At 43.7% G+C, this 15,285-nt stretch overlaps 1 protein-coding gene across 4 annotated transcripts in view; it reads right to left on the bottom strand.

Moving 5' to 3' along the window:
* The window catches only part of LOC137966158 (protein GET4-like), a 63,936-nt gene that overhangs the window by 15,779 nt on the left and 32,872 nt on the right, over window positions 1-15,285 (bottom strand). For all 4 annotated transcript variants that reach the window (XM_068812692.1, XM_068812693.1, XM_068812695.1 and 1 more), the window contains exon 6: window positions 95-185. In XM_068812692.1, the coding sequence (XP_068668793.1) occupies window positions 95-185 (91 nt within the window). The remainder of the gene's footprint in view (window positions 1-94; window positions 186-15,285) is intronic.

Here is a 15,285-nt window from a genome sequence, read left to right as displayed (position 1 = left end):
CCCACATGTGGCCATTGAGGCAAATGTCTAATCCACTTTTATCTTTTTTAACTAATTATTTGAAAGACAAGAAAATGAGCTTCTTGAAGCATACCATCTCTGGCGATTCAGAATAGATATATTCAGCTAACATATCATGTAGCTCAGGAGATCCAGTCTGAGGAGCACCAAATTCTGCGGACCACCTGAGCAAAAAATGCACATAGTATTACACTAAGACACAGGAATATCATTCAGTGCCTCTTAAAGTTATGCAGTAACTTATCCCATTGAATTTTAAGCAAGTGCGAAAGTAACAATCACCCACACATAATGCTTTTGCAGCTAAAACAAAAGTTCCTCTTTAGAGGTAATGCCTGCAGAAATTCAGAATCAATGTCTGCAGCTATTACCACAGGATGAACCTCCTCATGTACATACGACTTTATCTATAGATCACATCTGATTAGCACTTCCACTGGAACTTCCCCATGGGACTGCATTTTAGTCATATTATTTCATCTCTAGATTAGATAGTTAAGTGGTAGTAGTAGAGGAAATACCAACAAAAATAACAGAAGAAATAATAATAAGAATAATAACGACAGTAACAATTACACTATGAATTATACTGAAACACAATTTCCGATCCAGACATAACATATGGAGCAAAGAATCATAAAATGTACTCAAAGCTAATTGCATGGATAAGCATGTTAGAATAACCCATTTAAGGGTCTAATGTAGATCTATCTGTTAAAAGACACTCACATGTGTAAGGGTGGCATGAATAGTAAATAAGGAGAACTTCCGTAGAGATGGCATAAAATTGTAAGTATACAAGCTGATGTATGTCTTCTTATGTCTTTTTCCTTTTGAAGCATGTAGCCCTAAGGGCATTGTAATCATTGTAAACACCTTCCCACAACTTAAAATACAGCCTCAACACATGGGATAGAACATCCAAGCCTCTTCCTTTTAGCTCAAATTCATCCTTATACCTCTCTCTCCTTTCCTCTTCTTTCTTTCCCTTGGTTTCTTCTTTCCTCTCTCCCTAGAGCTAGAGTTCCTCTCTTCTCACCTATACTTGAGATCTCTTGAGTTTATTTATTGGCCCTGGAAATCAACATAGTATTAGAGCAGGCAAAGATCTGCTATGAAAAACGAGAAGAAGATGGAGAAGAAAGGGAGGAAGAGATAAGAAGAAGAAAGAGAAAAAGAAAAAAGAAGAGTTTCTCCTTTTTCTCTTTAGTATTCTTCCCAATTTCTGTTTTTCATTGAATTTTATTCTCTTACCAGTATCTTTTCATACAACAAATTTTATACCGTTGGAAAGATCTTTGAGTTTAGTTTCCAACTCAAGAAGAACCGTTGAAATCAGATTTTTCTAGAAAGAGAAATCAACATTTGAAGCAGCAAAGGTCAAGCAGCAAAATAGTTTCGAGTAGCAACAGAAAGCCTCAACTTTTTGAACGGTATCCACATTAGAATTTTATATTGAGAATTATATCTCAAAGGAAAGCTATATGAGTCTACTTTCTGTCCAATAAACCATTTCTCAATTTGATCTTTCTAGAGAGAGATATCCACATTAGAAGAATCAAATGTCATACTGGTAGCTTGTTGCATTCAAAATCCAAATTTAAGCCAAATTGTTTTGCTTCACTTTTTGAGTTGCTAATGTTGGTTAAGTTTCCTTTTTTTTTAAAAAAACTCTAATCAAGATTTTACCAACTTGAGTATTTTTCCTTCATTAAAAGTTTTATTTCTTTAATCTCACATCACACTAGCTTCCTTAAGAGAAGCCTTTCTCTATATGAGTTTAGTTTCCTTTTTGACAAAGTCTAATATTTGTTTTTTGTAAATGCATGGTTTAACTTTTTTAGTAATACTAGTCGTATCGTATTGTGCGCCGAGCGCTCGAAGGCACTAACGTGCGCCTAAGAATGTTGTGACGAGAGAGAAGCGAGAAGCGAGAGAGAAGGGAGAGACCAGATCGGAGGGAGATTCGACAAGAAGATGACAGGGCTCGAGGACTAGCAGCCCGACATGCCGACGAGTCCTCACGACAAATCGACGAGCAGTCCAGCTGCTCGTAGAACCAGATCTGGTCGTGATTTTTTGGGAGACAAGCTGAAAGATAGTCGTCGTTCTCGATTGGGACCCCCACCTCCTACGGCGATCCAAGGGGAGCAAAACTCCCCCCCCCCCCCCCCCCCCTTTACGGCAACGAAGAATGTTGTTCGACACTCTCAATATCACTTCTCTGGTGATTCCGAGAGCAACAACAATGAGGAGAGCTTGAATAGTGGTCGTGCAACCAGTGACGACGGCAGCGCCACCATCTGGACCACCGAAGCCAGAGAAGACGACCCCGAGAACCACCTTTCCACCTCGCTTTTGGTCTTACAGTAGTCACAATCACTCACGTGACCCTCCGGAATGCCGAAAATGTCCATATTACAGTAAAAACAGGGGAACATCGTGCTTTCATCACTGTTCCTCTGTCGGTCGGCGCTTCTTTCCTCACTGCCTTCTCGGCAGCAACTGTTGAAGATATGATGACATCGCCCAGAACCAGAGAGCTCTGGTCCGGATCTTGACGATATTATTTTCGTACGATCTGCTGTGGGACCGTGTTGAATGCAAAATTTCGCACAGCAAGGCACCACAACCATGGCCCGTGTCACTATCCCAGAAACAACCAACTTCAGCTTCAGTTGGAGTCAGCTAGTCCGCGCCATCTCCCACTTTCTTCCACGCCCATCACCGTCCAGCACCGACCTTCCCCGACCAGACTACCCCCCTTTGCCCCCTTTGCTCCCAAACCCGACTGAAAAATAGGTGATTTGGAGAGAAAACAGATTTCTGAAAGAGAGGCAGCTTTGGGGCCCAACTATGCAAATACTGAAACTTGGGGAAAGTGTTTCCCTTTGGTTAATTGACGCTCCAATGTACTGAATTGTGGAATTGTGGTATTTGGTGATATTTAATGGCTGATTCCAGCACACGGGTTGCTGTACAAAGGACTGCTGAGAGCTCAGATGTGAAGTTCTCTCAATCTATTCATATAACTATGATCCGGTTGAATGGATCGAGTTATGTAAACTGATCTAGATCAGTTTTGATGTATTTGAGGGCCTACACCTAAAACTACCTACTTGTAGACAAAAGAGGGGCTACACCTAAACTGCCTACTCCTAAATTATCCACTTGTAGAGCCACAAAAGAAGGTCTACACGTGAGGGGGAGTGTTAAGGAATAGTCCCACATAGATCAGTGAGTACAAAGATCTTGAGTTTATTAGATGGTAAAGAGGTTTCCTAAGTTGGCTAGTCATTTTCGGATAGGCGTTGGACCCAATTAACACCGACAATCCAGAAAACTGCTCCCACTTGCCCCACTCCTGACCCGGCAGACCCCCTCGCCCAGAAATCAGTTCTGATTCCTAATCCCCTCCTTTCATCCCCAACTCCACAAAGATCAAACACTTCCTCCCCTGGAACAAAACCATGACACCATTTCAATCCCTCCAAACCTGATTCGCCAGGGTTTTGACCGCCTCCTCTGTGCTGCCTTGGTCTCCTCTAGCACGCCACCGGCTGTGGGCCAGCTCATATTAGACTGGTTCCAATGCCACATGTGCCTGAACTACAACCCCCTGGCATCATATCAACTGCCCGGACGAGTGGATAGTCACCTTCCGCTCAATTGATGACCGCCGGATGGCAACTCGGCTTGCAATCTCTACTCCCATTGCTTCAGTCCGTGACTGGAGCCCTTACTTGCATCAGTGTGGCCTTGGTCAGTGGATTCAGATTATGGGCCTTCCGCTTGAACTCTGGGAGAGCGGTGTATTCAATCTCATTGCCAATCGCTTTGGTACTTTGATCAGACTGGACAATAGCATGGCTGAACGCCAACGACTTGACCGAGCCAGGCTCTTCATCAACCCCAGTCGCGTTCACTCTGGGATGACTTTCCTGCATCTTGATGCTGATCAGTCCCACCTCTGGCTTGGTATCACATTTGGAGGACTTGTGGGAGATAGTTTATCTCACTGGCACCAGCACCAGCAACCATGTACCTGGTCATTAGGCACCCCCACCCCCTGCCACCATCGTGCTCCCGAACAGCATTCTGCCGCTATGTCTCAGACTATCTACCCCACATTTCAAATCAGCACCTGACCCCCCACAGAGACCACACTGACACCTGGCATCACATCGATACCAGGACCCCCCCCCCCCCCCCCCCCCCCTCCCTCCCTCTGACACTTGGCCATCTCTTTTCCCGCCCTGTGGCGCCCCCACTTGAGGCGGCTGCCAGGATCTCACACACCTATACCAACCCGATTCCCCCCCCCCCCCCCCCGCTGGATGGCAACTCGGCTTGCAATCTCTACTCCCATTGCTTCAGTCCGTGACTGGAACCCCTCCTTGCATCAGTGTGGCCTTGGTCAGTGGATTCAGATTATGGGCCTTCCGCCTGAACTCTAGGAGAGCGGTGTATTCAGTCTCATGCCAATCACTTTGGTACTTTGATTAGACTGGACAATAGCATGGCTGAACGCCAACGACTTGACCGAGCCAGGCTCTTCATCAACCCCAGTCACGTTCACTCTGGGATGACTTTCCTGCATCTTGATGCTGATCAATCCCACCTCTGGCTTGGTATCACATTTGGAGGACTCGTGGGAGATAGTTTATCTCCCTGGCACCAGCACCAGCAACCCCCACCTTCTCATCTGGTGACCTACCAGCGTCATCGCCGCACTTCTGGCCAAGCGCTCCCCCCCCTGGGGAGCCCAGTGGCCCTCCCCGCAAGTCAAGGGAAATGATTCATGGAGACCTTTCCTTTCCCCCTCCAGATGGACCTCTTACCTATGAGCCAAGCCCCTCCCAGACCCACCTCCCCCTTCCTTTTCGGCAGTGAGTCCTCATCTTCCTCCTCTGGGACCAGCCAGCCCAAGCGACCTGTTACTAGATCACCTTCTCATCTGGTGACCTACCAGCGTCGTCGCCGCACTTCTGGCCAAGTCCCCCCCTCCTCCCGGGGAGCCCAGTGGCCCTCCTCGCAAGTCAAGGGAAATGATTCATGGAGACCTTCCTTTCCCTCTCCAGATGATAGAAACCACAAGCTCGCAGAATGAGCGCTACCAGTTTTGATGATGAAACTTGGGGTCGTATCTCTGAGTTGGCTCGAAGAATGGGAGTGGTTTACAGTGATAACATTTCGGGTGACAAGACCACATCAGGAGTTTGCAGAGAAGTCAAAAAATGATTATTCTTTCTAGGAATATTTGTGGGATTGGATCCTCTAGAATGTGTGCTACTGTTCAGAATCTTCTTTCCAAAAGTAACCTATCTATTGTAATCCTCCAAGAATCTAAACCCTTCCAATTCCATTATGCATGACTCTAGGGTTGTAATAATTTGGAATGGCTTGCCATCAATGCTACTGGGTTTTCTGGTGGCCTCTTTCTCCTCTGGAACTCCTCTGTAGTTTAAGTCTTAGATCATGTGACTAGCTTTTCTCTATTGGAGTTAAATTGTGTGACAGATGCACTAGTTTCACTTGGGGGCTTGCCGGCATTTATGGCCCTACCAAATACCGAGATCGTCACTCTTTTTGGGATGAGATTTATGGCCTTCTGCCTCATTGGCCCATTCCATGACTCCTTGCCGGGGATTTCAATGCCGCCCTGTTTTTGTAATGAGAAGTCTCCCCCTACCTCCCGAACTACCTCAACCATGAGGTAATTTGCTGACTTTATCAACAGTTTTGAGTTGGAAGAAATCAACCTCTCTGGCAAGACGTTTACTTGGTCCAATTGTCAGAGGCCTCCAATCCTTTCCAAGCTTGATCGGTTCCTTGCCACTGGTGACTGGCTCAGACTTTACAACAACACCTGTGGGTCGGTTTTGAGTCGTTCTGGCTTCGACCACTGGCCTATTCAGATTTGTACCAAACTTGATAAATGGGGGCCTGCACCTTTCAGGTTTGATAATTATTGGTTGTTGGATATGCACTTCGCTGGCAATGTCGCCTCATGGTGGGAAAGCTTTGGGGACCCTAACTATGATGACTGGTCTCTCCCCCTCAAGTTGAAGTGTCTCAAAGTAAAGCTCAAATCTGCCTCCTCTCAGAAATCCTCTCTAGTCTCAAATTGCTGCTCTTGATATGGTTGAGGAACAAAGATGTCTTACTCGTGCTAAGTTTTCTAACCACATCTCTCTTCAATGCAAGTTTCAATCTATTCTGCACTCTGAAAGGGTTCAATGGAAGCAAAAAGCCCGCTTCAAGTGGTTGACCGAGGGTGATGCTAACACAAAGTTCTTCCATGCCATCGCCTCGGCCCACAAGAGGACTAACTGGATCACCTCCTTGTCTACTGACAACGAGGTTACCTTGGATAGGACCTCCATTACTAATGATTTTCTTAGTTTCTTTGCAGATCTTTACAGAGAGGAACACCACCACTGGCCCAGGCTCTCCAGCCTTCACTTCTCCGCAATTTTCCCAATTCTGGCGAGTTTCATTGAGCTTCCTTTTTCTGACTTGGAGATGGCAGATGTTGTACTAGGACTTCCCCGGGATAAGGTCCCGGGGCCTGACGGATTCAACGGGGAATTCTACAAAGCTTACTGGCCTGCTGTGAGGTCGGACATCATTTCCATGGTCTGAAGCTTCTATGTTCGTGGAATCACCTTTAAGAGTGTGGGTGCTTCTCTTATTGCTCTAGTCCCCAAGAACTAGTGTGGAGCACCCTCAGGATTATCAGCCAATCAATCTTGTTTCAAGTCCCTACATGATCATCGCCCGCATCCTGGCTCATCGTCTCAAGGTTGTTCTACCTACCATCATCCACCAGGGCCAAAGTGCTTTATCAAAGGCCGTGATATACTTGACTCGGCTATGGCCACACATGAAATTGTGGATCATTTTGCCAAGATGGGCCGGCCACAATTTGTCCTTAAGTTGGACCTCGAGAAGGCTTTCGATCGAGTTGGTTGGTCTCTCCTAGACGACATTATGCAGTGTTTGGGCTTCGGAGACAAATGGAGATTTTGGATCTGCAGTTGTATCTCTTCAGCCTCTTACTCTTTGCTCCTCAATGGCACGGTTTGTGGCTTCTTCCAGGGCACTCGAGGCATCCATCGGGGAGATCCCCTCTCCCCAGTCCTCTTCAACAGCATTGCTGAGTACTTATCCTTTGTTCTACTCTGACCGCAGCATTGGTTGGTTAGAGGCCGTCTCCGAACAGAGTTGCTTTTACATCCCCCTGCTCCAATTTGCGGATGACACCATTTGCTTCGGCGTCGGCACACTTGACCAGGTCGGCAACATTAAGGCCCTCCTCGGCCTTTTTGAGATCACTTTTGGTCAGAAAGTTAATTGGGGAAAGTCAACCATCATGGGATATCACATCGACCATAAACATGGCCTTACTGATGAGGAAGCCATTTCTGTTTGTGGCTTGATTGATAGTCTCGGTAGTGTTATGGTTCACCCTCAGACGGCTGACCGGATGATTTGGCTCCCTGATGACAGCAGGCGATTCTCAATCTCCTCGGACTACCGTCATCTTATGGGATGGACACAACCTCCCACCCCACATCCGGCTGCTCTTGCCTAGCGCCTCTCGGCCCCGTCCAAGGTGAAGTTTTTCCTTTGGAGTGCCTGTCACAACAAGATCCTTACTGCAGACAACCTTATCAAACATGGCAACACCACTCCCGATCCTCTTTGCCCCTTCTACGGGACGATGGCTGAAACTATGACTCACTTCCTCCTCCACAGTGACTTCGCCTGGAAGGTCTGGACCTACATGATCGACAGCATGGGACTCAGCTTCTGCATCCTGCTTCACCTAAGCACCATGTATCGTTTCTTTTCTGGAAGCCACCTACCCAGCCTGGGCAAGCTTTTGTTGGCTACCTGCATCGCTTTCATTCCTCGGTGCCTCTGGAAGGAAAGGAACTCCAGACGATTTGACTGCACTTTCCGCTCTGCTACTGAGGTTTCCTTCACTGCCACTAGGCTCATATCTACCTGGATCCGCACCTGGAAAGAGTTTGTCTGCCTCTCTTGTGCCCCGATCTGCACCAATTGTAAGATTATCGCTCAAATGTTTGTCCCCACTACCCCCTGCCAAATTGCGCTCCCTCCGGATATTATAAACTAAACTTTCATGGTAGCTCCATTGGGAACCCGAGTTTGGATGGGTTTGGTGGGGTGAGTTTTTATCCAGGGGGCACTGCCATCCTCTCTTACTATGGCCCTCTCGAAATTGCTGACTCAATCACTGCTTGCTAATTTTTCATAACCGCTTCAATAGTCCCCTTATAGTGGAGGGAGACTCCAAGATTGTCATTGGATGGTGCTCCACCTCATCTTTCCCCCCATGGCGTCATTAGAAAGTCTATGTTTAGAAAGTTTCCATTATTATGTTCCATCTCAAAACTTTTTTATTGGAGATTTTTTAAAATTTTCTCAATCATCATGTTCTTAGAGGAATTATTTTTTATCTCCCCTCTTGGGTCATACTTGGTCAAATTTGTTCAATTATTTCAGTTCTACCGTTACAGTCTTCTTATTACGGTGTTGATTATTTTTCTTTCTTTAATCCCCTATTACCCTTTACTCGGTGACCTTTCTCCTACCATCCTTTTTTACTCTCGTTTACCCTCTTAGGCCTTGGTCCATTGCTTTGGTTGGTCCTTTTTTTTATATATGAGTGTGTTTAAGTCCATTGAGACTTTTTTATTGGTACCCTTTGGGTTTTTATCGCTATCCTTTGAGTAATAGGCATTACCCTGTTTAATGATTATTATCACTATTTTGTTCGAAATCCTTTGATGTTGGTTTTGACTCTGCTTTATCACCCAAGTTTTTTAATTTTTGAGAATCTATGTCTGATTGAGTATTTATCCTTGGGACACTTTGAGTATTTGTCCGATAATTACTACAACTGTTTTTTTCAAACTGATATCATTGCCATTACCTCGCAACATGAGGGGGAGAATAGAAAGAGACAGATGAAGGCTGGGGTAGGTGACAAAAATCTACCATGAAGGATTCTACAAGCTGAATCAAGTCAGGTCACATTCATTACTATATTGATTTGATGGAGATCAATAGATGCAAACGATTGTGTCAAAGTCACCCCTCTATTGATCTCCTTTGCCCGCTTTGCAACTCAATGGAGGAATCAATCAGCCATCTCCTCTTGTTGTGCCCCTTCTTGTGGCTTGTGTGGACCTCCATTCTTTGCAAGATCGGTTTACAAGTTTGTCTACTTGCGGATCTGATTCCTACCAGTAGGATGCTTCCTAGTTCTGCTCTTCCAAGGTTGGGGAAGTTGAATCTTTTTGCATGTGCTGCCTTCATTCCTTGGAGTCTTCGAAGGAATGATGCCATAATAAATTTTTATTTTCCGATTGATAGATACATTATCAGATTACATGTATATAAGGGAATGTATCCCGTATAAATTCAAATTATCAATCTGCTTTATCTACAAGATTTAATCTTATCTTCAAATCTCAAATCTTCAACACTCTCCCTCAAGTTAGAATGTATGTTAATGATACCCAACTTGTCGAGTAATGCCTCAAATTGGGACAAACTCAGCGCTCTAGTGAAGAAGTCTGAAGTTTGGTTGTTGGTTCATATGTGCGTTGTCTTGATCATGTCTGCTTGAATTTTTTCACGAACTAATTGACAATCAATTTCGATGTGCTTGGTTCGCTCATGAAAGACTGGATTTGAGGCTATGTGTAGATCACCTTGGTTGTCACAATACAACATGACTGGCTGAGTATGTATGATTTCCAAGTCCTTCAAAACATTCTTCAACCAGGTAATTTCGCAACATATAGTAGCCATAGAACGATACTCTGCCTTGGCCGTTGATCAAGCCACCGTTGTTTGCTTCTTTGTTTTCCAAGAACTTGGTGATTGTCCAAGAAATATACAATGTCATGTTACTGACCTTATTGTGTCCCTACATCGAGCCCAATCTGCATCACAAAATGCATTTAATTGGAGTGTACATGTAGAGGATATGTCCTGGAGTTTGTTTCAAGTATCTAAGGATTTATGTGTGGTCTCAAAGTGTGGTGTACGTGATTTTTCCATAAATTGGCTTAGAACATGGACGGTGTAGACCAGATCTGGTCTAGTAATGGTCAAGTAGATCAATCTTCCCACAAGACGCCTGTATGATGAAGGATCATTTAGGAGTTCTCCATTAGTTTGTGTAAGAGCCAAATTTTGCTCCATTGGGAACCTTGAAGGTTTCGCTTTAAGAAATCCAGCATCTTCTAATATCTCCAAGGCATATTTCCTTTGGGAGAGGGAAATCCCCTTTGAAGACCTTGCTACTTCTATGCCCAAGAAGTATTTGAGATGACCAAGATCCTTAAGTCTGAACTGATTGGATAATAATTATTTCACATCTTTAATTTGTTGCAGATTGTTACCTACCAAAACCACGTCATCAACATACACAAATATTGTCGTAAAACTTCCCTTGTGGGATTGGACGAATAAAGAATAATCTGCCTTTGACTGATGAAACCCAACAGTCTTTAGGGTTGTGGATAACTGCAAAAACCACTGTCTAGAAGCTTGTTTCAAGCCGTATAATGAGTTGTTGAGTTTGCACACTCAAGTCTCCCCCTTTTGTCCAAAACCTGGAGGTAGGAACATGTATATGTCTTCATCAAGATCACCACGTAAGAACACATTGTTGACATTGAGTTGGTAAAGATGCCATCTTTGAATAGCAAAAAAACTCAATAGAACACGTACAGTAACAAACTTAGCAACTGAGGCGAACGTCTCTTAATAATCGAGTCCTTCAACCTTGTTTTATCCTTTAGCGACTAAGCAAGCTTTGTAACGCTCGATGATGCCATCAAATTTGAGCTTTACTTTGTATACCCATTTACATCCAATGGGTTTCTTACCAAGTGGAAGAGAGATAAAGGTCCATGTGTGGTTAGCTTATAGTGCTAGAATTTCATCATGCATGGCTTGACGCCATTTAGGATCCCTCATGGCTTGTAAGAAACTAGTTGGTTTTTTGGTAATGGTTAATGAATTAGCAAAAAGTTTATGAGATATGGATAAATGGGCATAAGAAAGAACTTAAGGGAGTTCATAAGCTGGACCTGATGTGGTGACCACTCTGGAGGCAGATGATTGTTCAGGTCGTGACGGTAAGATCGCTTCCACATGAAAATTTTGAAGGAAGTTGGGTCGCTTAATTGGTCTGGTAGAGAAGCGACGAACAGGGAGTGGCATGGGAGCGGGAGAAGGCATGTGGGGGGAAGAAGCATTATCAACATTTGCAATTTCATGACTTTCTAATTGAGTAGGTGTGTCTGGTATAGGGTCATCATAAGCAAATGTTATGGGAGGAGGAATCATGGGACTCTTATTTGCAACGGAAATGTGTTCAAGAGAGAATTTTTGTTCAAAGAAAGTAACATCTCAGTAGACAAACACTCTATGTAGTTCAAGATCATATACTCTATATCCTTTTTGTCCATAAGGGTACCCAAGAAAAATGTAACATCCAAATACTCGTAAACGGGAGTAAGTGGGTACAGTATTAAATAATTGTTCATAAGGTGTTTGACCTTGCAAAACTGGGGTAAGTGTCCGATTTATGAAATAAGCAAAAGTTAAAATGGCATGCCCCCAAAATATTTTAGGAAGATGGACTAGAAAAAGCAAGGCTCGAGCCATGTTTAGCAGGCATCGATCTTTACGTTCTGCTACCCCTAAACATGGCGTCGATGTTTACGTTCTGCCAACCCATTTTGTTGCAGGGTGTGAACACAACTTGTTTGGTGGACAAGTAATAGGTCGCAAGATTAAATCCAGAGCCATTATTACTATGCCATAGAGGACTTGCTATTATTAAGCATTTGCAGGACTTGTTAGCATTGCTCCTGATTAAAAGGGAAGGAGTTGGAGATGTTCTTCTTCTTCTCTATGTGTTTAGTTTTTTTTTTTTTTAAATGATGCTGAATTTTATTAAGAGAGATCTCAAACAAGCAAATTACAAGGGGAGAAGCCTTCCCAAATAATAAGAGATTGCTGGGAGGTTCCGAATTTTGCCAAGTTATCAACCAAAGAATTAGCTGATCTAGGAACGAGGTTCCAATTACAATGAATGGATGACACAATGTCAGCAATACAATCAGTGATTGGCCAGTGGCGCCAAGGGGGGAGCTATCTTTTGAACACCAGCTGATGACAGTCTTTGAGTCTCCTTCGATAAGCAGCTTGCCATGGAGACGCTATTTGAAGATTTGGAGACCAAATAGAAGAGCACTCACTTCAACCGTATTTGAATCAGCAATACCCACCGGCCTAGCATAGGATAGAATAGGGTCTCCACTGTTGTCTCTGAAAACACCACCAACTCCAACCGGCCTAGGACAACCTAAAGCACTGCCATCAAAATTGAGTTTTCGCAAGTGGATTCCTGCAGGGGCCCGCCATATGCGCGATCAAACACCAATTTTCCTGAAGGAAAACACCCGATAGAGAGGCAAACTCCTTCCTAGTATGTAACCAACTCGAGATAAGGCCCACTGCCTGAGAAGTTGTATTATCCGAGGTGCTAGCCTTGGAGTTGAATCTCTAGTTATTTCGCTCGAGCCATAGGCACCATGGGACATGCGCAAGGCATGCCAAGAGAATTATCTTGCCCAACCTAGGAAGGCGAATCCCCATAACCATCTCATAGGTGCCAAAAAGGTCTTGATGTAGCCCCATATGGAGTCCAATCTTCTGAAATATCTTCATCCAGACATGCCAAGAAAAATCACAATGTAAGAGAACATGTTGGACTGTTTCGTCGCACACACCACAAAGGGGACAAGTACGATCAGAGGTTGTGTAGCCTCTGTTAAGGAATAGTCCCACATGGATTAGTGAGTACAAAGATCTTGAGTTTATTAATTGGGAAAGAGGCTTCCTAAGGTGACTAGTCATTTTGGGATAGGGCCTTGGACCCAATTTAACATGGTATCATAGCCAGGTTCTCATATGTGGGCCTGCACCTAAACTATCTACTTGTAGAGCCACAAAAGAGGCCTACACCTAAAACTATCCACTTGTAGAGCCACAAAAGAGGGCCTACACCTAAACTGCCTACTCCTAAATTATCCACTTGTAGAGCCACAAAAAAGAGGGTCTACACGTGAGGGGGAGTATTAAGAATTAGTCCCACATGGATTAGTGAGTACAAAGATATTGAGTTTATTATTTGGGAAAGAGGCTTCCTAAGGTGACTAGTCATTTTGGGATAGGGCCTTGGACCCAATTTAACATTGGTATCAAAGCAATAACGCACTTCTTGGGCAAGTTTCTTTGGATTTTGTGGATCTTCTCTCCATTTTTAACAATATCCTTGAAGGTTTTTCCAACATTTCTGGACTGGTGGGGTAAAGTTTTCGTTTTTTTCCTTTTTGTGCCTATCTTAGCCTATTGGCTAATGATTACTGCTTCTATTTGACTGAATGTTGGGATTTAGAAGTGTTTAATGATCCCGATTTGAGGAAACTTCTCAAATCTGCCTGCGTCGTCAACCTAATGCTTGCATCACCATCCATATAGCCTACACCATCTTGATTTCTTGCAATTAGGTCATTCTTTCATTGATGTATGGTCTCAATTGCTGGAATTGATCACTATTGGTTCTAAATTGAATGAATTGGGTGTTATATTGCCCTAATTGAATTCAGTGTGGGGCCCACTTGACTACGCAAATATTAAAATTTGGGGAAAGTGTTTTCTTTTGGTTAATTGATGCTCTAGTGTACTGAAGTGTGGTGTTTGGTGATATTTAATGGTTGATCCCAGCACACAGGTTGCTGTCCAAAGGACTGCTGAGAACTCATATGTGAAATTCTCTCAATCTATTCAGATAACTACGATCCAGTTGAATGGATCGAATTGTAAACTGGTCTAGATCAGTTTTGACGTATTTGAGGGCCAGAAGAATGACAAAATATATAAATGATGATCCCCTAGTACCTATTACTGAAGATTGGGTGGCAGAAGATAATTTAGTAATGACCTGGTTGGTAAATAGTATGGAATACAGATTTAATAATCAAATTTTGGGTTGCAATACTGCTAAGGCAATGTGGACTACATTGGCTTCCATTTTACCTCAAGAAAGTAATTTGTCAAGGATCTATGAGTTATATGTGAAGTTCTTTAATATGAAGCGTGGAGGTAGATTAGTGACAGATTATTTCACTGAGATGAGGGGAGTACTACAGGAGATTAGTACATTTCATCCTTTTACTACGAATGTTGAAGACATCCGTAAGAAAGAAAATCAGATTCAAGTAGCCTGGTTTTTGGATGGTTTGGGGCAAGAGTATGATGCTATTAGAGCCCAATTGTTGGTTAATGAGGATGTGACCACTCTTGAGCAAGCTTTTAACAGAGTTCTTCGAGCTGAAAGTGCAGTTGAAAATAAGAATGAGTCAGGTGGAGCGCTCTCAGAAGTAGCTGCTCTTAACCTTCGATCTTCTACTAGTAAGCCCGACAATCAGTTTCATGGTGGTAATAATAGAGGTAGAGGTCGCTCTTACACAACCCATGGTCGTGGCCGAAATGGTCAGGGGGATCGAAAATGTGTTTATTGTGATAGGACTAATCATATTTCTGAGAAATGCTGGGACAAATTTGGTAAACCTACCTAGGCCAATTCTATAGTGACAGATAAGGACACCTCTTCATACACTGGATCGTACGAGGAAATTCAGCTGTTATTACAGCGACTGGGTCAACTGACTGCTTCATCTACTACTTCTCAGACTACCGAGACTCCTCCTTCTTCCTCAACGAGTGCCACGATGGCTAGTACAGGTATGAATGCACTAAATGTGTCTCATTCTCCCTCTTGGATCATTGATTCAGGAGCCTCTACACACATGTCGGGTATGCCCTCTCTATTTCAGTCCATTAGTCCATCTCATTCATATCGTCGAGTTACTTTAGTTGATGGGTCCACCTCTCCCATTCAGAGGGAGGGTATAGTTCGCACTACTCCACAAATATCCTTAGATTCTGTTTTATTAGTACCAAAGTTTCCAATTAATCTCTTGTCTGTGAGTCATATAACTAAATCCTTAAACTGCTCAGTAACCTTTTATCCTACTTCTTGTGTTTTCCAAGACTTGCAAACGAAGAGGACGATTGGTTCAGGACATGAGAAGGGAGGGCTCTACATACTGGATGATGTATCCATTTCTCGAGCTATAGCTC

Source organism: Aristolochia californica, unplaced genomic scaffold (assembly GCF_029961685.1).
Source record: "Aristolochia californica isolate CCGP_79_NKW_82.1479 unplaced genomic scaffold, dmAriCali1.0.hap1 SCAF_5, whole genome shotgun sequence".
In the NCBI taxonomy this organism is placed as follows: Eukaryota; Viridiplantae; Streptophyta; class Magnoliopsida; order Piperales; family Aristolochiaceae; genus Aristolochia; species Aristolochia californica.
This window is presented reverse-complemented; position numbering and strand designations above follow the sequence as displayed.